Here is a 23409-nt window from a genome sequence, read left to right as displayed (position 1 = left end):
TTAATTATTCTAGGTATTGTGGTACCTTTTTAACAAGAAAAAAAGTTACCATTCTACCTGGGACTTTTAACAGGGTTTTTGAAATCTACTTTGGAGTACAGATTTGTCACTTTGAAAATCTGTCACAGAAAAGTCATTCTAAAGAATTAATGCAACCACATAAACACTCCAGTGTCAATGGTAATTTACACACCTACACACGATTTTACTGTTTTCCAGGCTGGTCTGTTTAAGTGATTCTCCTGCCTCAACCTCCTGAGTACCCAGGCCCACAGACACTTGCCATGTACCTGGCAGGCCAACAGCATTTTAATGTATGCACTAATATACAAAAGAACATCTGTATTTGTTTTACACTGAGCTAACTTTTTTGTTTGATGCCTATGTAGCCTTTGTTGTCCCAAAATAAGGACAAGATTGGCCTTGAACTTGAGGCAACCCTCCTCAATCCCAACCTCCCACGGGCTGAGATTAAACAAGTAAACACCACAGTGCTTGGCTGCCCTATCGTTAGTAAGATTTTAAAAACTGAAGAGGAGGCAGAAAGATGGCCTAACAGGTAAAGGTACTTACCACACCAACCTAATGACCTAGTTTCATCTCTAGCATTCACATAAAGGTGGAAGGAGATGCCACAGACTTATCCTCTGACCCGCACATGTGTATTATGACACATACACACTCACACAATATTTTTCTGAAGAATTAGAAACAAGTAAATTTTCAACTTTAAAATTTATTATACAAGATGTACAATGAAAGGATACATCTGAAATAAATTATAATGAACTTCAATAAAAAAATACCAAGCATAACCCTTTCTGCTTATTTATTTGCTTTTTTTGAGACAGTCTCAAGTAACCAGGCTGGCCTCAAACTTACTATGCAGCTAATGACCTTGAACTCCCCGATCTTCTTGTTTCTGCCTCAACTGCTGAGATCCCAAATACACGCATGCACACACTCACGCATGTACACAGTCAACTTGTACATTATCTCCAGTAATATGAACATGGTCATCACCAACAAACCCCACAGCCTTTCACTTTATTTGCTACTCTCTATTCCTTTTAACAAGCTTTCAAAAAAGATGCTATTTGAAAGCAGAGGCTTGAATGTCCCACTGAATACTGTATGGAAGCAAAATGGATTCAAATAGAAGAGAAATGTATTTTGGTATCAGTAACAAAATTTATATTTAAAGCCATATATATGTATATAAAAAGTATTTATAAGATGTAACCTAAATACAATTAGTAAAAAGATAAACAGCTGTCAAATACAAAAACTTCTCACTAATATATTTGTTGTGTTTTTAATTACAAAAGTAAACAATACATTTTAAAATCTTTATTAAACCAAATTAGAATTACAAAAATGCTTATCCTTTATATTAAGTACAGAATTGTATTGAGGACCTCTTGAAAATTACAACTTGAATTTTAACAGATGGGAGAAAGGCATTAAAGAAAAACAAAAACAAAGATGGCAAAAATACAACAGATAAAATTCTAGTCCGATACAAAAACTTATTAGGGAGGATAAAATTAAAAGTGCTGCAGCTAACAACAAAAAATTCCAATGCTACTAAATTATTAAATGTTTCAAAACATTAATTATCAAAATAGCTTTAAGATTTAGCCAAACAATTACTATTGTTACAGTGCTTTGCTCAAACATCCAAGAGTTATCAGTTATCTTACTACATAAATATCAGAAATTTAAAATACTTTTACTGTTTTAATCTTTTCTTGAAGATGCAAGATTTCATCTTATCTTGCATCAGTTATGTAGATATATCTGAAGACAAATAGGAATTGAATATAAAAATACTTGATGCACTGACATCATGATCTGGAATAATTGAAGTTTTCTACTGCTTGCTCCATTTTCTATGTAAAGAGAGAAAAGAAAAACAATAAGTTTCAATATTGGAAAAGCGAAACAACATACTTTTATTGCTCTTCTTTTCAACAAATACTTTTAAGAATATTAATTATCAGCCAGGTGTGGTGGCACATGGGAGGTACTTGGGAGACAGAGGCAGGTGGATCTCTGTGAGTTCAAGTCCAGCCTAACCTACAAAGTGGGTCCAGAAGAGCCAAGGCTACACAGAGAAATCCTGGAAAAAAAAATAAGGGCCTCCCCCAAATATTAATTATCCATGTAAATATCTGCAGTTCCTGGCACACTATACACAATGTAAACGATAATATTCGACATACAGCACGCACTACAATAAATCCTAGCGAAATAAATAACACCACATGTGCACAGCCCCCCGCCCCCAATAGTCTAGGTGGGTATATGGCAGGCATATAACATTTTACATTTTATAGGTGACTGCTAACATTTAAGTAACATCCAACAAATATTTTAAAAATCTTACTACAGATGGTTATGAGCCACCATGTGGTTGCTGGGAATTGAACTCAAGACTTTTGGAAGAACAGTCAATGCTCTTAACCTCTGGGCCACCTCTCCAGCCACTTAAACTTGTGATTCTTCTACTTCAGCTTCCCAAATCTGGGATTACAGAAGTACATACACAGACATACCCACTTTAAATACTTATCTTAGGGAAAAAAAGCTATTTGAAAAGAAGTTACATATTTTTTCTAGACTTGATACACCGAGCTTGTTTATCTCTATTAACAATCTATAATCTTTACATAAAAATAGCCTTTATTTTATGTTTTTGTTTTGACTTTTATGTAGCTCAAACTGATCTTGAACATGTTACATAGCAGAAGATGACCTTGAATACTGCTCCTCTGCCTATGCCCACATAATGGGATTAGAAGTGTGTCACCACATCTTGGTTGGTCTTCAAATTCTTCTAAGTTAAAAAAAAAAAAAGTCCACTCAGGAAGAAGAGGCAGGTGGATCTCTATGAGTTCGAGGCCACCTGATCTACAAAGTGAGTGCAGGACAGTCAAGGCTACACAGGGAAACCCTGTCTCAAAAAAACAAAAAACAAAAAACAAAACAAAAAAAAAAAAAAATTTTTTTAGTGAAGATATTACATGGAAAAAAAGAGTATAAAATGTTTCAAGTTAGCCAGGCAGGGTGGTGCACACCTTTAATCTCAGCACTTGGGAGACAGAGGCAGACAGTTATGTAAGTTTTCAGCCAGCCTGGTGTACATAGTGAGCTCTGGGCAATCAGGGCTATATAGAGACCCTGCCTCAAAATAAGCAATAAAAACAGTTTTAAGCCAAAACTTTACCTGAATAAGTGTTGTTTTGTCATAGTCTCTTCGATGCTCATAAATGCACTGGCTGATTACTGCATACAAATTTTCCAGTTGGAATATATTATATTCCTGACTTTTTTTAACAACAGTCTTCAAAAGATTCTAAAAGAAAACAAATATTTGTATGTGCCAGATTAATTCCTTATAAGATTTTAAATTCTGAGTGTTTACGGACTGTTAGAAGGGCACGCACAACTAAATCATTGCTGAGGCATGGAAGCCTGTGGTGATGACTCAGGTTTCTTTCTGTGCCACCAGCCTTGGCCCCCGGGGAAACTCTCATTATGCTAAAAACTACAGCACAAGTTGCTAATTCCAATTATATCCATGAACTTCTCTAGACAAATTTCTTTTTAAAAAATTTATTTACTTAGATATTTATTTAATGTGTACTATGTGTATGCCTAGTGCCCAGAGGCCAGAAAAGAGCACTGGATTCCTAGTGCTTTTATCTAGAGATAAAAGGCATTTATTTGTCAAACTGCCCTATGTGTACTGGGGATTAAACCTAAGTCCTCAAGAGCAGCCAGAGCTCTTAACCTCTCTCTAACCCAGAAAAATTCTTCTTGAAGGACAAGGAAGTTAAGAGGAAGCCCCATGAAGCTAATTTACCGCTGGCCTACCATCCAGCATGTGAGGAAGACTGAAATACCTATTGAAAGCACTGATTCCAGTTTAACATACTTTTAAATGCACATGGTTCACAACAAGTGAGGGTGTAGGTTGAGAGAGAATCGCCAGAGCCTTCTCCATACTGATAAGCTGCTGCTGTTCTACCTGGGAACGTCTAGCTCGAGTCATTCGCAGAATGCCCATTTCTAAAGAGAAAAATTAAACAATTATTATTTGGTTCACCAACATAATGCCTAAGACAAATAACTAGACTAATAACAGGATGTGTACTTAGGAAATAAGCACCAGTTCTGAATTAATCTTTTTGTTATAAGATTATGCTATGCCATTTACATTAGAAAATGGTGGTATGCAGTATGAGAAATATTTAGCTGGGAGTGGGAACCTCTGCCTTTAATCGTAGTACTCAGGAGGCGGAGGCAAATGGATCTGTAGGAGTTAGAAACCAGGCTGGTCTATGTGAGTTCCAGGCAAGTTGAGGCTACTTAGTAAACAAACAGCTAGGCAGTGGTAGTGCACACCTTTAACCCCAGCACTCAGAGGGAGAGGCAGGCACATCTCAGTGATTTTGAGGCCAACCGGGTCAGGACAGTCAGGAATACAAGAAAAACTCTGTCTCAAAAAACCAACCAACCAACAAAACCACAACACACACAAATAAAAGGAAAGCAAACAAAGAAAACCCCACCAAAACAAAAACAACCTAAAGTTAAAAAGTATTTCTCAAATTGATTATTTAGGGAATTCTCAACAGGTGTCTTGAAACTGGTGGAAAGGCACATGCCAAGGCAAGTATCACTTTCTCTTAGTAATTAATGGGAAAGAAGTTAATATTAAGCTGGATGCTGGTTGTATAATCTCTTTATCAGAACAATATCTTCTCAGGACTTTGAACATTATTTGACTCATTCAGTATTTTTTTTTATTTTTATTTTTTAGCACATAGCTGGGAAGGAAAACTGTATGCATCTTTCCTTCCCTCTTTTTTCATCCCTTCTCCTTGTATATGGGTTAGTGGTTGGTTTCTATTCTCTTTTGTGCAGTAGTTTGCTTTAATACTGTGAGGAACCTGGAGAGACTTTCTCTAGTATCTCCAGCTCATTAGAATATAGCTGGAACACATGAGACCCTGCCATGACCTTAACAGGGATAGAATCTCCAGGAGAGTCCATCTTCACGGAAGCTTACTTTATTAATAATTTGACTTTTTTTTTTTTTCAGATTTGTTTATTTATTCTTTATACAGTATTCTGCCTGTATGTGTGCCTGCACGCCAGAAGAGGGCACCAGATCTCATTATAGATGGTTTTGAGCCACCATGTGGTTGCTGGGAATTGAACCCAGGACCTTTGGAGGAACAGCCAGTGTTCTTAACCTCTGAGCCATCTCTCCAGCTCCCTTTTTTAAAGTTTTATTATATGTATTCATCGGTGTTTTGATCTACTAACTGAAAGGCTAAGTGAAGACAATGCTATTTTTCTACTTAGTAAACATCTGTGCTCTGAAAGTCAGCAAAAGCAATAAATCGGTATGTAATGACTCCTTTAGTAATTATTTTAAGTTTTAAAAGATATTTGTTCCCACCTTTTGTTTTTGAGACAGTTTTCCCAACTGTCCTGGAACTGGCTCTGTGGATCAGGCTAGCCTCAAATTCAGGGATCTGCCTGTCTCTGCCTCCCAAGTGCTGAAGTTAATTTATCTTTTAGGTAAGACTTACCTTTTGATTCATTTTCATCAGGAATGTCTATGATCTGGGAGCTACAAGTATCTCCATGGCAATCAATTCTCTCTTTTCCCAATTCTGTATACTCTGTAGTTTGCTTAGATTCTTCATGTTCATTCTCAATGTGAGAGGTAATTGAGTTATTTTTCAAGTCTATGTTGCTTTCAGAGACATTTTGCTTGTCATTTTCGTCTACTGAAGACTCTCCTGTATTTCCAAGCTCGGTGTGCTCTGCACTTGTATGTTGGCTTTCTTCTGTATCACTCTCGATTTGAGTCTGCATATCAATTTGGCTATTGTCTTTTGCTTGTGAAATTTTCCTTCGTTTTATTTTGGTGCCCACATGCCACTTTGACTTTTTACGAAATTTCCTCTTCAACTGAGCTTCATGGAATTTAACAAAAGAAACAAGATGAAAAGGTAAAGAATTCAAGAAACCATAGTACTTTCACATGGCTGGAATACAGAAACAATTATTACTGTGACAAGATGGAGACGTGAACAAAGTCCAGGTCACAAAATGACCTGGCTCAAGTTGATTTTTAAAATATTAAAAAATCTTGAAGCCGGGCAGTGGTGATGAACACCTTTATCCCAGCACTCAGGAGGCAGAGGCAGGCAGGCAGATATCTGAGTTCAAGGCTAGCCTGGTCTACAAAGTGAGTTATAGGATAGCCAAAGCTACAAAGACTAACCCTGCCTTGAAAAAACAAAAACAAAAACCTTGAATAACTTTAAGTAAGGCAATGACATCATCTATGTGATACATTATAAATAATAGCTGAGCAACAGGGGGGATATAAACTAAAATGGCCTACACTGACACAACTAAGGCATACCGATCATTTTAAAGCAAGTTATTTATTACTAATTTATCAGAATTTCACATTACACTGATGAGGTTTGCTACCATTAGCATCATCACTTTACAGTGGAAGAAACTAAAATACAGAGAATTTAATACTTTATCTCAGGTAGATACAGGAAAACTGTACTCATTTGTCTCGGGAAGAGGTGAAACTTAACAGATGTGATTTACTGTATTAGGAAAGCCAAGTACAAGACAAAGTAAAGGGCGTAGGAAGGAAATGGAGGAACTTCACAAATGAAGATTACTCAAGAGTAGTTACCAGGTGTGCTGCAAGCCATGGGGGGACAAGGTGCCTTTAGCTTTTCATTCTGCTCTTGATCTGACCTTTTCTCACCAGCAGTAGAAGTAGTTTGCTTTGGCATGACGTGGTAGTAAGATGGTGCATATTTGGAGGAGCTACAACCTTACAAATAGATAGGATTTAAAAAATTATTTTCAGAATTCAAAGTCATGCAAAGAATAAAAGGATTTATCTAAAGATCTTCAGATGCCCAAGCATTTCCCCACCTCTTTTCTTCCTAGATTCCTGAATTTCTTCACAAAGCTGCTCAAAGTCTTCATCGAGCTCTTCTTTAATTATTGCATAGGCAGTGTCTCTTAAAGCACAGGCTCTATGCCTAATAAGACGATCTGAGAAATGAGAAAATATAATTAAATTTTTTTTCCCCAAAAGTAAACTTACTGGTTTGGGTAAAGATAGTAGCCATTGCAACACCTTCACTTCATACACAGAGTAAAAGTTACTAGAACTTTTACATTTTGGTTTGGGTGATAATTTAATGATTTGGATACCTGATTCGTTATAGCACTTTAAAAGGGAGAAGGCTATAGCTCAGTATGCTTTCAATTGTTTAAAGGAACCCTGAAATACTCCTTTAATGGCAGCATAGCAGCCTGGCAGGGGGAAGCAGGAGCTTGTAGTCACTCTTAGCTACAGCCAGGTCAAGGCCCCCCTGAGCTACACAATATTTACTAACAGAGGACCGGCATTCTTTAATCCCAACACTGAGGAAGCAGTGGCAGGCAGATCTCTGTGAGTTTTAGGTCAGCCAGGGCTACACTGTGACACCCTGTCTCAAACAATCCCCCATCCAAAACAAAGGAACTTAAATAATTCCTTACCTTGATCACTCTAAAAAGTACTACCTTTTAGAGGTCCAATGATAGCCAACTAACTATACATATAGGGACTTAGAAAGGGAAACAGGTATCGTTTTGGGCACATACTTTTAACATTACTATTAATAGTATGTAAGTACTATACTCTATTACTTATGTAATAAAAATGTGTTCAGGCATAATGGCACATGCCTGTAATCATTTGAGAGGCAGAGACGGGATCACCTAACTTTGAGACCAGTCAGGGCTGTCTCAAAACAACAAAAAAAATGCAGGTTTTCACTAAAAGAATACCTTGAGGGGTTGGAGAGATGGCTCAGCTATTAAGAGCCGGGGTTCAATTCCCAGCACCCACAGGTCAACTCACAACTGTAACTTCAGTTCCAGAGGATCTGACACCCTCATATAGATATACACGCAGGCAAACCCACCAATGCACATTACAAAAAAAAAAAAAAAAAAAAAAAAAAAAAAAAAAAAAAAAAAAAAAAATTAAAAAACTTGAAAAAGAGAGAATACTTTGAAATCAGTGTTTATCCTACTTTCAGATAAAGTAAGAACATAAATAAGCTATTTTGTCTCATTAGTACAGTGGTTCTCAACCTGTGGATCACAACCCCAGAGAGGCTGCATATCAGATATCTTATATATCACATATTTCTATAACAGTTCATAACAGTAGCAACATTACAGTTTTGAAGTAGCAACAAAATAATTTTGTGGTTGGGGGTCACCACAACATGAAGACCTGTATTAAAGGGTCACAGCATTAGGAAGGTTGAGGACCACTGCATTAGAGGATATATTATGTGGTTAATATTTGAGGATTTGAGTAAGAAAAGACATTCAAATCCAGCCCTTGTCCTTTCCTGGCAGTGTGACTCTAAACTATACCTTTCTCAGCTGTAGAATAAGGCTATTGTGAGACTTACGTGATATTTTGAATGTAAAATATTTATAATTTAACACCTCACATTAAAAACAAACAAACAAACAAACAAACACCCAATGAACAACCCTCATTAATTGTTAATAGCCCCCAAAACCACCCCCCTGAAAAGAAATTCACTAATGCTCACCTCCAGGATCTCTATCTGGATTGTATTCTAAAGCATTACTACAGATTAGATCAATATCCCTCAAATAGTCTTTCACAGTCAGATATTTATGTAAATCAATTTTACTGATTACAGATGAAAGGTCCATTGGTTGCTTTATTACAGTGATATAATCAGGAACCTAAAATTCAAGCAAATGACCAAATCACTTAATAAACTCTAAACATTAAAAAACAAATTAAGTTTTTCTGTAAAGGTAATACAGAGGAAATAGATAAGGATACTATATTTGTATGAATGCTTTGGCTCTATCTTAAACCTATTTGATCTTTATATTTACTTCTGTTCTTGAGCAGTCACAATATCCTATATTCCCTTCTATCTGCACCTGCTGTCCATTCTTCAATGTTGGTGTAAGAACAGACTCTGCAAAATACTGCAACATAAGCCTATCACCCCACCACTGCACTACAAGCCAAGTCCCTATTTCAAAACCAAAAACAACCCCTGCCTCTAAGCTCAATTTTCATTCTACACATAATTCCTTTTGTCTAAATGGGTAGAAAAGTTAACTGTTTATTCTCCAAAACAAAGAAAGTATATTAGAGAGCTCTTAAAATCTACACATGCTTAGGACACCAAGTTCACATGTCCATATAGAGAAAACAAGGTCAGAGTACAGCAGGGCACCTACATGAACTATTCAAAATTTATGCTTTTTGATCCTAATCTTTGGATTAAATTAAACATATTTAATCCAAAGAGGAAATTACCTCATCAGGGTCAACAGGCTTAGTAAAGACTCGGAATCGCTTATCAATAGCAAGCCTATGTGTGACATTTCTTAAGAAAATCCTGAGTTCTCTGAAAGTATCTTCTTCTTGTTCTTCAAGCCGTTTTACTTCTTCTGCTGTCAGCGGTCTTGGTTCAGGTGGTGGTGCTACTGGGAGTACCTCCAAGGCCTGCAAAACTTCACAGAGATGGAAGATTTTAGCTAATGCCCTCCACAAAATGACTCAATGCAAAAAGAACAAGACTCAGGGGTTTTCTTTACAACTGATAGGAAACCAAGAATTTACAAAAATACTGCCATCTCTATCTCTACATACCTTCCAGAAATAACTAATTTGAAAACTTTGAAAATACATTATTCCAAAACAAGAATTTTGTTAACTATGAAAGTCTTTAGTTTGTAGACTAATGAAAAAATGCGATGCTCCAAATATAACGAATTTTCTTTAAGGAAAATGAATACTCGGAATTAAAAGAAATGAGAAACTGTGACATGTGACACAGTCACATGAAATGAGAAATGAGAAATGTGACAGTGCATGCCCTTAATTACAGCATTCGGGAGATAGAGGCAAACTCTATGAGTTTGAGGCCAGCGTGGTCCACAAAGAGAGTTCCACGATAGCCAAGGCTGTTACACAAAGAAACTGTTTCAAAACAAAAAACAAACAAACAAACAAACAAACAAAAAAAAAAAAAAAAAAAAAGAGTTCTAGAGCTGGAGAGGTGGCTCAGCGGGTAAGGGCACATCTTGATCTTATAGAGCACCCTTACGCAGTTCCCAGAACTCAGGCAGGAGGCACAGCTATTTTAAAGCAGTCTACATGTCTCTCTTATAACTGAGGGCTTGAGTTTGTGCTATTAGGTAGATGTCAATTACATTAGCTGTTATTTTAGTTCCCTTTTATTAAAACTATCCTCTATTAACTGAGATAACTAACCTGCTTTCTTTTTTGACACAGGAGGCTTTGCAGCTTGTTTTAAAATTAAGTCTTCAAAAAATTTGGTCCGTTCTTCTTTATCTGGTAACTGGACATTAAAAATCTCTCCATAATCATGGGTAAACAAATCTTGTACCTTAAAAAAAAGTGTAACACAGAATATACATGTATGCAGTATATGCAAACACACAACTTATGTTACTGATTACTTAATCCAACAGTATATAGTAGGTTTTTTTCTCTTTTTTTGGTTTTTGAGATGGGGTTTCTCTCTGTAGCTGTGGTTATCCTGGACTCCCTTTGTAGACCAGGCTCACCTCAAACTCAAGAGATCTACCTACCTCTGCCTCCCCAAGTGCTGGGGTTACAGGCACACTGCACCTGGCAAATAAGTTTTTTAAAGTAGGTATATAGAAGCCGGTGAGATGGCTGTGATTAAGAGTTCTGGCTACTCTTCCAGAGGATCCATTCCTGGCACTTCCATGGCAGTGAACGGCCATCTGTAACTCCAGTTCCAGGAGAGTCAATGCTCTGTTCTGGCCTCTACAGGCATTGCACACATGTGGCGCACAGTCAAGCAGGTAGAGCACCCATACAAGTGTGGATATACATGTGCTAGATTAGTAACTAAACATAAGATTAGCTTTAGAACTCAAGAATCCAACTAGAATATAAAAACTGTTATTATACTAGTTTATATAAAGGGCTTACTGAGGTTATTTTGTTAACTCTCACAACCCAAAGTAAGATTTTAAGACATGAAAATGGAATTAATGTTCAAAAAGAGTAACAGCTCAAAATAAGTATTGCTGAAAAGTGGAGGAATACAAAATGGTTCATCTATTGTACAAAACAACATGGTTTTACAAAAAGTTAAACAAAAAATTGCTGTGTGATCAAACGATTCCATTTCTAGGTATATATTCAAAATAAATGAAAGGGACAATACAAATACAAAATATAAATTGGTGTATAAATACACCAATAATTGACAGCACTATTCACAAAAGCCAAGATTTCTAGACAACAGAAATGTCACTATGTGTGGTGGACTGAGCCTTTGATCCTAGTAGTTTGTGAGTTCAAGGCCAGCTTGGTCTACATAGAAAGCTCCAGCTCAGCTAGGGCTGCCCAGAAAGAAAGCCAATGATCCCAGAGCTGGCCAAGAGCTCCTTCAAGTTCTTCCTGGTACAAATCCAGAGTACACCATTTCCACCTTTCAAGTTCATATACCAATTTAATTATTACTTTTATCAAACTAATCCCACTGCAGTGTCTTTCAAGGATTCATAAAGCTTTCTATTTCACTGATGACATTATTACTCATCTTTGCAGTCCATGATGAGTTATGAGACTCAGTGTTCATGAATGCCATAGCTATGCTGCTTGTAAGCATTTTTCTCTTTTTCAGAGGTCATAGGGATTAATGGCAGGGTCTTGGATATGTATTCAAGTGCTTTGTCACAGATAAACTCAGTGCTTACACCTCCAAGTGTAAAAAATGAAGTACTATCCATACATACAATATGACCTAATCACTAATTCACTAAAAACCAAGAGGTTCAAAGCTGAATGATTTATTTATACCCACACAAATTATTCACTTACACATAAGCAATTATGCCGGGTGGCCCAGACCTTTAATCCCAGCACTTGGGAGGCAGAGGCAGGCAGATCTCTGAGCTTGAGGCCAGTGTTGAGTTCCAGGACAGCCTAGGCTACTCAGAGAAACCCTCTCTCAGAAAACAAACAAACAAAATAACAAAAGTAAATAAGCAATTCCTTGTCCTGTGCCACACCCCTACACAATGTACTAGAATATTTCACTGACTTTACAATGCAAAAAAGGGAGTCTGAATAGAAGGACCCTTTGAGTGGACAATACTGTTCCCAGAAGACAAGGTAATTAAATGAAAATCCCAGTGTCAGGCACATATCCTCCTACAAATTACTAGTCAGGAAAGCCTCAGAGGAAAAACAAAAACAAACACAAACAACCAACCACAAGCTAGGGCCATTGCTCTTGGTTTGCCCACCAAAAGACTCTATTGCTGAAGACACCACTCAAATAAATGTAAGATATATTAGGTGTAGCCTTGTCAGAGGAAATGTGTCACTGCAGGGGGTCGGCTTTGAGGGCTCCTATGCTCAGGCTACACTCAGTGTGGAAGACAATCCCCTCCTGGCTGCCTTTGGATCAAGATGTAGAATCTTGGCTCCTCTAGCCATGTTTGCCTAGATGCTTCCCCGCATGATAATGGACTAGACCTCTGAAACTGTAAGCCAGCCCAAATTAAATGTTGCCCTAGGAAACTCTATTAGTTAGCCTACACAGTACCAGAAAGTGCAATGTAGGCAGAAAACCATAAATGGTTTTAAGTGGTCTTACCCAGCATTGGGCCCACCACAACACTGACTAATGGCAAAATGTGCCACTGGTATAATAGTGGTGAGGGTGAGAGAAAGGGGAGGGGAGACAAGCAGAGAGAAAGGATGTGTGGGGGAAGAAGAGATAGAATGCATATCTCCCCCCCCCCAAAGACATGATATTCAGTGAGTACAGAACATAGCTAACAATCTGCTAAAAGGCTGTTCCTTATTATTTCAGTAGCACTTGAATTTTCAAGTAAGTTTTTATTTTGGCATAAGAACTCTTAAAGAACAACTAATCCCCTGACAAATTACCTCTTCAGGCAAAGCCAAATACGGTTTGTCAGAAGTTGCAAGTAGTAAAACTGGAGCAAATGAAGGTATAGTCTGTAATAATGTCGTAAACGTGGCTTTGAGTGTTGGTCCAACTATTTCCCACCACAAGTGGATGTGTGGGACATAGACTATGCTGGGTGCTGTTCTCTTAGCTTCGCGAATCATCTAATGAAAAAAATTCAAAGACAGCATATTAGTAATGTTAGCACTACAAAAACTTCCCAGAATTCTCACATAAAACCTTCAAATTTCTTGAATGCTTCTCCCCAAAAATCCTCACAACTGTTTTAAAGTGTTTAATCAACACTTCATTTGGGGGAAAATAACTTTTCAAACAACTAGGAAAAAGCCCCCCCCCCAATCTATAAGACCATTCTGTATATAACCAAGATTAAGCAAGTAAAAAAATATAAAATACTTTTACATTAACCAATTAAATGTAACATATCAACAATAAAACAGTAGAATGTTTAAATACTAAGGAACAGTAATTGTTTTAAGTACTTTAATTCTCACAACACCCAAATTACCTCATACCTTGCAGAAAGGAAAACATGAAATAGAGATCTAACAACTCACCCAAGGGCATATAGATGTTAAGTTGTAGATGTGAGAAATAAAACATACGCTATTTTAATAGCTAAACAATTTTACAATTCTATTTTGTAAGCTTTAAGTAAAACAAACAAACAAACAAACAAACAGGGAGTCAACTCTAGACTTCGTTTCTGAATGACTGCCTTATCTTATAACTTGGTTGGAAAACTTACCTGGGAACATGTCTCTTCGGGAGATGTAGTACTGATGCCAAAAAGAACAGGAATGTCTAATGTATATACAGTAAATTTTTCTAAAGCATGGATGACAGCTGGTGCCAAGTGAGAACTCTGTCCAAATCCTGGTTCTCCTACTATCAATAGTCTTGGTCGAAAAGACATAGGTTGGTAACAGGAATTTCTGAAAAAAAAAAAAAAGTTAGTAAGCTGTATTTTGGGGAAAATTTTAAATATTTCCCTTAAATTGCCAATTACAAATCTTCAGAAGTCTTGCTTATTAGACTAGCCAATTATAACACGGCTGAGTTTCTCATAATGATTGTCCTACATTTAAGAATACTTTTACATTATAATGACAGCTATAACAACAAATCTTGATTTTTTTTTCTTCTAAGATGGGGTTTCACTACATAGTTCTGGCTGTCCTAGAACTCAGTAATGTAGATTAGGCTGGTCTCAAACTCTTAAAAGAGCTACCTGCCTCTGTTTCCCAAGCATTGGGATTAAAGGCATGCACCACCACACCTGGCCAAAATTTGATACTAAAAAAAAATTTTTTTTAAGGATTTTTATTTGTAGGTGCAGGAGTGCTAAATGCATGTCTACACCTGCATGCAGTGCCCGTGGAGACCAGACGTTAGTTGGAGTTATAGACATTATGAAGAACTATTTCGTCAGTGCTGGGAATTGAATCCAGGTCTTCTGGAAGAGTGGCCAGTGTTCTCAACTACTTGATCAATCTCTTCAAACCCAAACTTTGATATTTTTTAATGTTTGTGTGTGTGTGCGTACGTGAGTGCAATCTCCCACGTGTGGGGCAGGACAGAAGACGACCTTAGGAGTCATCCTTAGGAACACTAGCTACCTCCAGAGTGGGTCTCTTACTGGTTTGGAGCTCACAAATTAGCTCAGAACGGGTGGCAAGTGAGCCCCAGGGACCCTGCCTCCCCAGAACTGGAATTAAAAGAATTACCAACATTCCCAGAATTTATTTTTTTGGAGACAGTATTTCTCTGTGTAGCCATGAATGTACTGGAACTGGCTAAGTAGTCCAGGCTGGCCCCAAACTCAGAGATCCACTTGCTTCTGATATTAAAGGCTTGCACCACCACTGCCCAGCTTTTCCCAGAATTTTTACATGGGCTTTCGAGGTTGAATTTAGGTTCTCTTATTTGCAGTGCAAGCACTTGACCAAATGACCCCTCTTGCCAGACCTGATAATTTAACTTAAATAGAAAGCCGAATGGCTAGCATATTTTACCTTGTCAAAAAAAACAAAACCAACACTCACTTATTTTTATAAACTTTACAAACCAAAACATTCATGTGCAGGGAAAACATACCTATTTAAATGAAGAAAATTTAAATTGTCTTTTGCCTGGCTGAAAGTTTTTTGAGAAAGTGCATTTTCATATACTGATGGTGCATCATCATCACTGTATGCCAAATCACTTTCGAGCAAAGGGCAAGAAACATCTACAAAATTAAAACACAAAACCTATCCATTAGTAATTTTTCTGTCATTCTTTCTTTCAATGGTTGTTATTGGTTATTAATATTTATTGATTTACCTTTTATTTAAGCAGTGGTTATTCCTAAACCAGATGTATACCTAAATCACCCTAGAGACTAGGATTTATTTAATTAACCTAGAGCACATGCTGGCAATAGTTTTTCCATCCTAAACTTCCAAGCTCACATAGTTTCCTACCATTCAGATTTCACCCATTACAGCTGCTTTTAGTCATATCTTAGTTCTCATTCATCTCTCCTTATAGTTCGAAGTCCTCTCCTGCTAGATCTCTGCTCTCCCTTCCTTCTCCTCCCCAACCCAACCAGGATGCCCCACCCTATTCTCTCCATTGCTCAGCATTGGGGCTGGTTGTTTTATTGACAATGCAGAGAATAGTGGCATGGTTACACAAGAGACAGGTGATGCCTAAATAAGCATCATAATGCAATGTCCGGATTGAAACCAGACAGTGGGGTAGAGAAATCAGAATTTGAATGAACAAGGGTAAATTGTTGAACATTATTCCAATAAATGGTCAATCAAGTTTTATACCTGAATTAAAGGCTTTGCCTGTTCCAACTTCCACATGTGGAAATACTTTCTGTAGGGCTTCTAAGATCCTATGAACAGTATTTTGCAGAAGTGGTTTCACAATGGCAGACAGTGCCTGTCCAGGTGATGTCACAGCTCTCTGGGAAGCTGGTATTATCTTCTGCATAGCTGCCTCAAAATCCTTAGCCGAGATATTAATTGACGAGAGATCCAACTGTAGCTTCTCACTGGTGGTATAGATCTGTGGGTACCGTCGACGCAGGGCACATAAAGCAGCTTCGGCACATATTGACTTAATATCTGCACCACAGTATCCTATCCCCATGAACCAAAAAAAAAAAAAAAAAAGAAAAACCCTCAAACTATTGACACAGTCATGATTTAAAAAAAAAAAAAATTAAATTAAATCTAATATTGGTAAAATATTTACAGGTACCAACTAAAATTTCTCACTTATACTCAGTTGTACCCTGCAGGGTTCTTTTTGTCAAATGATAATACTGGCTAATTGACAGAGCTAGCACTATTTTCAGATCTCTGCTGCTCTCAAATTACCTCAATAATCAATTTGTCCACTTAAAAAAAGATGTGATTATGTTTGTCATGTGGAGGTACATACGTAACAGTTCAGATGCCTTATGGGACCAGAAAGGGGTGTTGGATTCGTGGAGTGAGAACTACAGGTTACAAGCCGCCTGGAAACAACTTGGAGCCTCTGAAAGAGCAGTATGTACCTGTAACAACTCTCTCTCTAGTCCTCAATTTTCTCATGTTCATATTTTAATTTTTTTGAGACAAGGTACCATTATATAACCAAGGCTGACCTGGTGCTATACTCAACATGTAGTTAACCTCATGGCAATCCTGCTTGAGTCTCCCAAGTGCTGGGGAGGCAGGGACGTGTTGCCACACTTGGACAAGTGTCTAATCTTTAGTATCTAGAACTTAGAAGCGAATGCATGCCCTAAGAGGCGGCAAACAAAGTGCGCTCCCTTTCAGATCAGGTCGCCTTCCTATGTAGACAAGGACGCCATAAACTTGCACTCACTCCCCTGGCACTAGCACTACCAGCACTGCATGTATGTGCCACTGGATCTGGCTACATCTGTTGCTTTTTTATGTGGGAGTATGGGTATGTAGACATCTGGGGATAACTTTGTGAGGCCAAGCTCTTTTCTTCCACCTTCATGTGTGTTCCAGGGAATGAACTCAGGAGACCAGGCTCGAACTGCAAGCAACTTTACCCACTAGGCCATCTCACCAGCCTTTTAAATCTCAACTTCAAGGCACAATCTCAACTTGTTTCATCACTGAAATGAACAGAACATTTTTCACACATGCTCAAAACAGTATTTACCAACACAGTTTTCTGCTAGTTCTTCTAGAAATATGTCCAATGGTTTTGGATTCCAATCTCTTGTATGAATCTTCAGAATCTCTTTTCGAGCCTATGGAAAAACCCAAAAATCTCAATTTTATTTTTTCACATCTATAACCATTAAGTTACTCCAATTAGAAATGCTTCAATTTAAACTACTTTTGATTATCTAAAATTTTACAGTAACCAAGCTTAATAGAAATAGAACTGTGTGAGACCATGAAAACAAGGAAAAAGATGCACCTGTAAGCATTTAGCAAAATTAAGCAGATTTCCATTTAATATGTCCAAGTTATATTCATCATTTATGTAAATTTAAAAAACTAAACAAAGTATTATTGCTGGAGTATATTAAGAAATAAGAATATGACAGTTCTCCTCGTTTGTTAAGAATATGCATTTTTAATTTTAATTATGTCTTTGAGTGGGTATGTACACCTGACTACAGGTGCTTTTGGATTCAAGAAGAGGGTGTCAGATCTCCCAGCTCCAGTTACAGGTGGTCCTGATGAGGGTGGGTGTGGAAACTTAACTCAGTTCCGCTGAAAAAGCTGTAAGCATGCACCTTCCTTCTCAAAAGTATTAAGTGGTTTTAGCCTAACTAATTATTGCAGTACAGTGGTGTTCTGGAAGAAGTCAAAGCTAATGAGCAATATAACTGACAACATCAAAGATGTGCTTAACTTAAAACAAATTTAAGAGCAGTTGGAGAGGGAGATATTATGCTTAAAGATAATATAAATTTATTATGCTTAAAGATAATAAATTACATCTATTGAGTTCTTCTGAACACTCATTAGACCATGATACAAAACTAAAGTCTTCAGCCTGGTGTGTTCCACCGCACCAGCAGAGGCAGAGGCAGGCGGATGTCTATGAGATCAAGGCCAGCCTGGTCTACAAAGCAAATACAGGACAGCCAGGGCTACACAGAGAAACCCTGTCTTGAAAAAAACCAAACCAAATAAACAAAAACCCCAAACAGAAAACAAATCTAAAGTCTTAACTTTACCAGCTCAGCAGGTTAAAGCACTTGAACACAAGCTTGATGAGCCGATTCTATACACAGGACCTACATAGTACAGGTTGTTCTCTGACCTCCACACCTACACTGTGACATAAAAACTTTCTGCCATATAAAGGGATGTAACTTTACGAAATTCTTAATAGTAAAAGACATTTAAACTTTTCTTACATCTTTATCAGGTAGACTAAAAAGGAATTCTCTGTCAAATCGACCAGGCCTTCGTAAAGCAGGATCTATAGAATCTAGTCTGTTGGTAGCTCCAATAACCACAATTTCTCCTCTGCTGTCCAAACCATCCATAAGAGCTAACAGCGTTGATACAATAGAGCTAAAATATAAAAAAATAAAACAAATTAGAATCATGAACAAAGAATCCATCAGTCAGGAATATTTCTTTTGGTAAGGTTTAATTTCAATGTATAAATATGCAAATGAATTCTTTCATCACTTAGCTACTTTTCAATGGAAAACAAAACCAAACAAAAACATAGGGAAACTGAAGATATGGCTCAGGAGGTTAAGAACACTGGCTGAGAAGAGTTCAAATTCCCTAGCATCCAAACAAAAGCCAGGTTTCACTGAGTTTGCTTATACCTCAGCATTGTGAAACAGGGTCAGTCAGCCTAGCGAAACAGTAAGCTTCAGGTTCAGTAAGAGAACCTGTCAAAAACTAACAAGGGGTAAGGAGATGGCTCAGTAGGTAAAGTCTTGCTTTGCAAGCATAACTACAAGAGTTTCGATCCCAGAAACTCATCTGGTTGCCATGTGCATGTGGCAAACTTGCCTATAACTTCCACCTTATAAGGTTAAGACACAGGATCCCCAAAAGCTGTCAAGTAACTAGCCAAACTGGTGAGCTACCAGTTAAACTGAGACTCTGCCTCATTCAAGATGATTCACAAGAGCTGGAGAGATGGCTCAGAGGTTAAGAGCACTGGTTGTTCTTCCAAAGGTCCTGATTTCTATTCCCAGCAACCACATGGTAGTCTATAACCATCTATAGTGAGATCTGGTACCCCCTTCTGGTGTGCCAGCATATATGCAGACAGAACACTTTAAATAATAAATAAATTAAAAAAAAAAAGATTCAATTCACCACATCAGCCACATGTATACACATGTAGGCACGGGCTCACATACCCGTGCATCTGCACACACAAGAAAAGAGAAAAACAGTAAAAAAGTGGAAAGTCAAAGAGAAAACACCCAACACCATCCTCCAGCTTTCATGATGCACACTGTAAAGGAATTTTAATTCAGAACATGGCTGCTCTGGCAAGAGATCACATTCAAACAAACAAAAAACTCCATAAATAGATTGAAATCAAGGGCTGTGATGTATGTTAGGGGTAGACTGTGTACCTAATAATACAGGCAAGGCTGTGTGTTCAATCCCCAGGACCAGGAAAAAAAACAAACAACAAAACAACCTTTAGAACCACAAATGGATCCTGTACATAATTTTGTAAAGCATATTTCACAGGGAACTTGAAAGTTCCAAATCAAGACTACAACATGAAAAAATACTAGAACTTTCATATATGAAAAATTATGTAAAATTTATAAAACACATAAAATTTATAAAGTACTCTTTGTACAGTAAACAAAGCAGAATATACATACACACATATCCCACCACAGGGGCTTTTATGGGGGTACCTGTATCAAATAAAAATTCTGAAGAGTAATTCTTTTGGTTTAAGATAAGAGGGGCTGGAGAGATGGCTCAGTGGTTAACCCGGCTTCAACTCCCCGCACCCACAAGACAGCTCACAACTGTCTGTAACTCCTGTTCCAGAGGATCTGACACCTTCACATAGACATACATGTAGACAAAATACCAATGTATATAAAATAAAAATAAATTAAAAAAAAAAGAAAGAATACCAAACCTCATTTTAAAATTAGGAAAACACTGATGCACACCTTTAAACCCAGCACTCAGGAGGCAGAGAGGTGTCCAGATCTCTGGGTTTGAGGCTAAGCTGATATATAGAATGAATTCGAGGACAGCCTGTAGCCAAAAACCAAAAATCCAGGAAATCACCAATCACCTTGTTTGAACCATCATAAATATTCCTTGTATACACTTATTTGGTTGTGGTTCTCTCTCTCTCTCTCTCTCTGAGCACTTGTGTTTTTGTAGGACTGGTAGACAAAGACCTAAATCCTGTTTTGTAATCAAGAACTCACTGTTCCAGGTGAATTTTGATATTTTAATTTGAGGGGACAACAATGAGATGCTTGTCACAACTGATAACTTATATTCAATCACTGGAGGATTGTCTTGTACACTGTGTATTCAGATGCTGATTCACGTGTCTGAGACATGGGCATTGTCATTTCTATAAATAACCTCTTGTCTCGATGTTATGTAAAAACTACTCCCCAGTTACCTATGATTGGTTAATAAAGCTCATTTAGGCAGAGGAGACACAAGGCTGGACTTCAGTTCCTGGACTGGGTGGGAAATGTGTGTGTGTGTGTTGGGGGGGTGTCTGAGGTAGGAACCATAGAAAGAAGCAGAAGAGAGAGGAAGAAGTCCCCATGAGGAGGAGTTCACCACGAGAACAGTTACAGCAAAAGGCCAAGGCAAGTAAAAGGGCGCACGCCTTTAGTCTAGGGATAGGGAGGCAGGGGCACGCAGGTCTCTGAGTAGGAGGCCGATCTAGTCTACAGAGTGAGTTCCAAGACAGCCAGAGCTGCCCAGAGAGACCCTGCCTTGACCCCTCTCTGCAAGAGCCCCAAAACAAACAAACAGAGAATATTATACTCGAGGCAGTTCAAAGTGATAAATACAAACCAATGACTTGGTTTTAGTAAAGAATTGATCATTTAAAAACACAGGCAGCTGGTGGCATACATTAGTGTACTATCTCCATAAAATTGCAGGCAATACACGAACAAGCAAAACATGATTCCATGTAAATACTTTATGAAAACCTCAATTTTATCCCCATGAGTAGCAGTAACTCTTGCATCATCTAATGCTCAATTTCCCTAGCCCCCACAGCAAACTTCTTATCACTGAGTTATACCCTAAGCCCCTAAAAAGTATCTTTCATGCTTGATTTCATTGATGCAAAAAGATCTTTCATGAATCCAAGACCTGCAGTTTCCACACACCATGTGTGATCATTTATATCTCAAATCCCTAATAGTTCCCATTGTACTTTCTCCTCCGTACCAGTTCTTTGTTGAAAAATGAGGTCATTTGCTTTGTAGAAGTCATTTCCTTTCTATGTTCTGGATTGGGCTCACTGCTTGATGATGGGGCAGCTTCAACTTACCCTTCTTTCATAGTCTCTTACAAACCAATACCTAGACCCCAGAAACTTCCTTGACTGGGGATACTGCCTCATTGCTGGACTTTCTACTCAATCACTGTAGCAAGTACATGATGAGAGTTTCTCACTTAACATCAGTTTTACGAGACTGTTCCACACTATTTCCTTGGTTCTGTAGGGTGGGTAGGAGTGTAGAGAGTGGTACTAATAGGGTAAGTGCTTGAAATAGCCAAGTCTGGCTTTGAACTCCTGAGTCTCCTCCTGCCTCTACCTTGCAAGTGCTAGGATTAACAAGTTTGTGCAACTATGCCTGGCTCCCTTTATGTTTACTAGCAATATTGTTCCAACTACTAAATTACCCTAAATTATAACATATAGACACAAAATATTTGATTCAATTTCTTTATACATTTCTAGATGGAAAGGCAACATTGAAGGTGAGTGACTGAATTAAAAAAAAATTTTTTTTTTCAAGTTTTTTTTCTGGCCAGGCAGTAGTGGCATACACCTTTAATCCCAGCACTTGGAAAGCAGAGGCAGGTGGATCCTTTATGAGTTCAAAGCCAGCCTGGTCTATGGAGTGAGTTCCAGGAGAGCCAAGGCTACACATATACATAAAAACCTGTCTCATAAAAAAAAAAAAAAAAAAAAAAAAAAAAAGAGCTTCTTCTGTACTCAAATTTTTGCAGTCATATTTGATGTGCAAATTGTCCTATATCAGCCAATGAGAACTCTTCCAAGACCGGCTCCTCAGCTTTCCTTCTTTCAGTGCTGCAATTTGTAGAGGGACTTTAATCCAGCAACTTGATTACTTTGGCTGAAATACAGACACACCCTTGGCACTCACTTTTAATCCCGAACAATAAAGGTAGTTTGTAGAAGGAAGCACCCATATTTGAAAGTGATGATTTAAAGAAAGAACTGACATAATAGGATATGCCCAATTCTCACAAGGAGAAGAAAGGGGTGACTTAAGAAAACAGTGCAGAAAGAAAGAGGGGGAGAGGGAGGGGGGGAGAGAGAGAGAGAGAGAGAGAGAGAGAGAGAGAGAGACAGTTTTACCAAGACAGGTTGTCAAGAGTACAAGCTAGACACAGGTGAAGACAAAATGAGCCAGGGAAGGAGCCAGATTAGAACAAATTGCCAAAGTTAGTATGATGCCAAGCAGAGCATTTGAGTAAGAAGCTGAGAGAAGCCAGTTTGAATCAGTCAGCTTGGCGAGTGTGAGCAAAAAACAGCTAAGTTGAACCAGCTAGCCAGAGTTCAGAAAGAACTAAAAAAAGGGTAAGTTTTTTAACGCAGTAAGCATCACAGACTGAAAACATTGTAGGCCTAGATAAGGTTGTATGGAGGCAATAAGCTGCAAAGCTAATTACTTCAGGAGATTAAAGACTACTTTTACAGCAGTCTTCTCTAACTGCCATTAGATGACAGTTGTTCTCAAGCCATCTTAGTATTTAGCTATCTTTTCCTTAGTTAAAAAAAGATTCATCTTGAGTTCCTATTATTTCAAATTCAAATTCAAAATTAGGGATCTTTTGGTTTGAGACCAGGTCTTTATAGCTTTGTAAATAAGCTAGCCTCAAACTCACAATGTAGTCTAAGCTGTTCTTGAACTTATGGCAATTTTCTTTCTTCAGTCGTCAGCATACTGGGACCACAGGCATTTGGCAATATGATTTGCTAAAATTTTTGATATTCAAATTAGCAATAATAGTTTAAATAGATAGATAGATAGATAGATAGATAGATAGATAGATAGATAGATAGATAGATA

General features: G+C 37.8%; 1 protein-coding gene across 2 annotated transcripts in view; it reads right to left on the bottom strand.

Annotated features, from left to right (window-relative positions):
- Window positions 1–1296: 1296 nt before the first annotated feature.
- Window positions 1297–23409, bottom strand: part of Atad2 (ATPase family AAA domain containing 2) — a 50168-nt gene continuing 28055 nt past the window's right edge. Inside the window, exons 14-28 of one of the 2 annotated variants that reach the window (XM_055626745.1) lie at window positions 18514–18673; window positions 17298–17388; window positions 15941–16255; window positions 15219–15351; window positions 13870–14056; window positions 13079–13264; window positions 10394–10529; window positions 9434–9630; window positions 8682–8841; window positions 6991–7113; window positions 6743–6886; window positions 5607–5996; window positions 3941–4074; window positions 3230–3358; window positions 1297–1892 (exon numbers count right to left, since the gene is read on the bottom strand). In XM_055626745.1, coding sequence (XP_055482720.1) covers window positions 1848–1892; window positions 3230–3358; window positions 3941–4074; window positions 5607–5996; window positions 6743–6886; window positions 6991–7113; window positions 8682–8841; window positions 9434–9630; window positions 10394–10529; window positions 13079–13264; window positions 13870–14056; window positions 15219–15351; window positions 15941–16255; window positions 17298–17388; window positions 18514–18673 — 2530 coding nt within the window. In that variant the 3' untranslated portion in view covers window positions 1297–1847. The remainder of the gene's footprint in view (window positions 1893–3229; window positions 3359–3940; window positions 4075–5606; window positions 5997–6742; window positions 6887–6990; window positions 7114–8681; window positions 8842–9433; window positions 9631–10393; window positions 10530–13078; window positions 13265–13869; window positions 14057–15218; window positions 15352–15940; window positions 16256–17297; window positions 17389–18513; window positions 18674–23409) is intronic. The other variant, XM_055626746.1, reaches the window with a different exon arrangement.

The sequence above is a fragment of the Psammomys obesus genome, unplaced genomic scaffold (genome assembly GCF_907164565.1).
Source record: "Psammomys obesus unplaced genomic scaffold, mPsaObe1.curated_primary_1811, whole genome shotgun sequence".
Lineage (NCBI taxonomy): Eukaryota > Metazoa > Chordata > Mammalia > Rodentia > Muridae > Psammomys > Psammomys obesus.
This window is presented reverse-complemented; position numbering and strand designations above follow the sequence as displayed.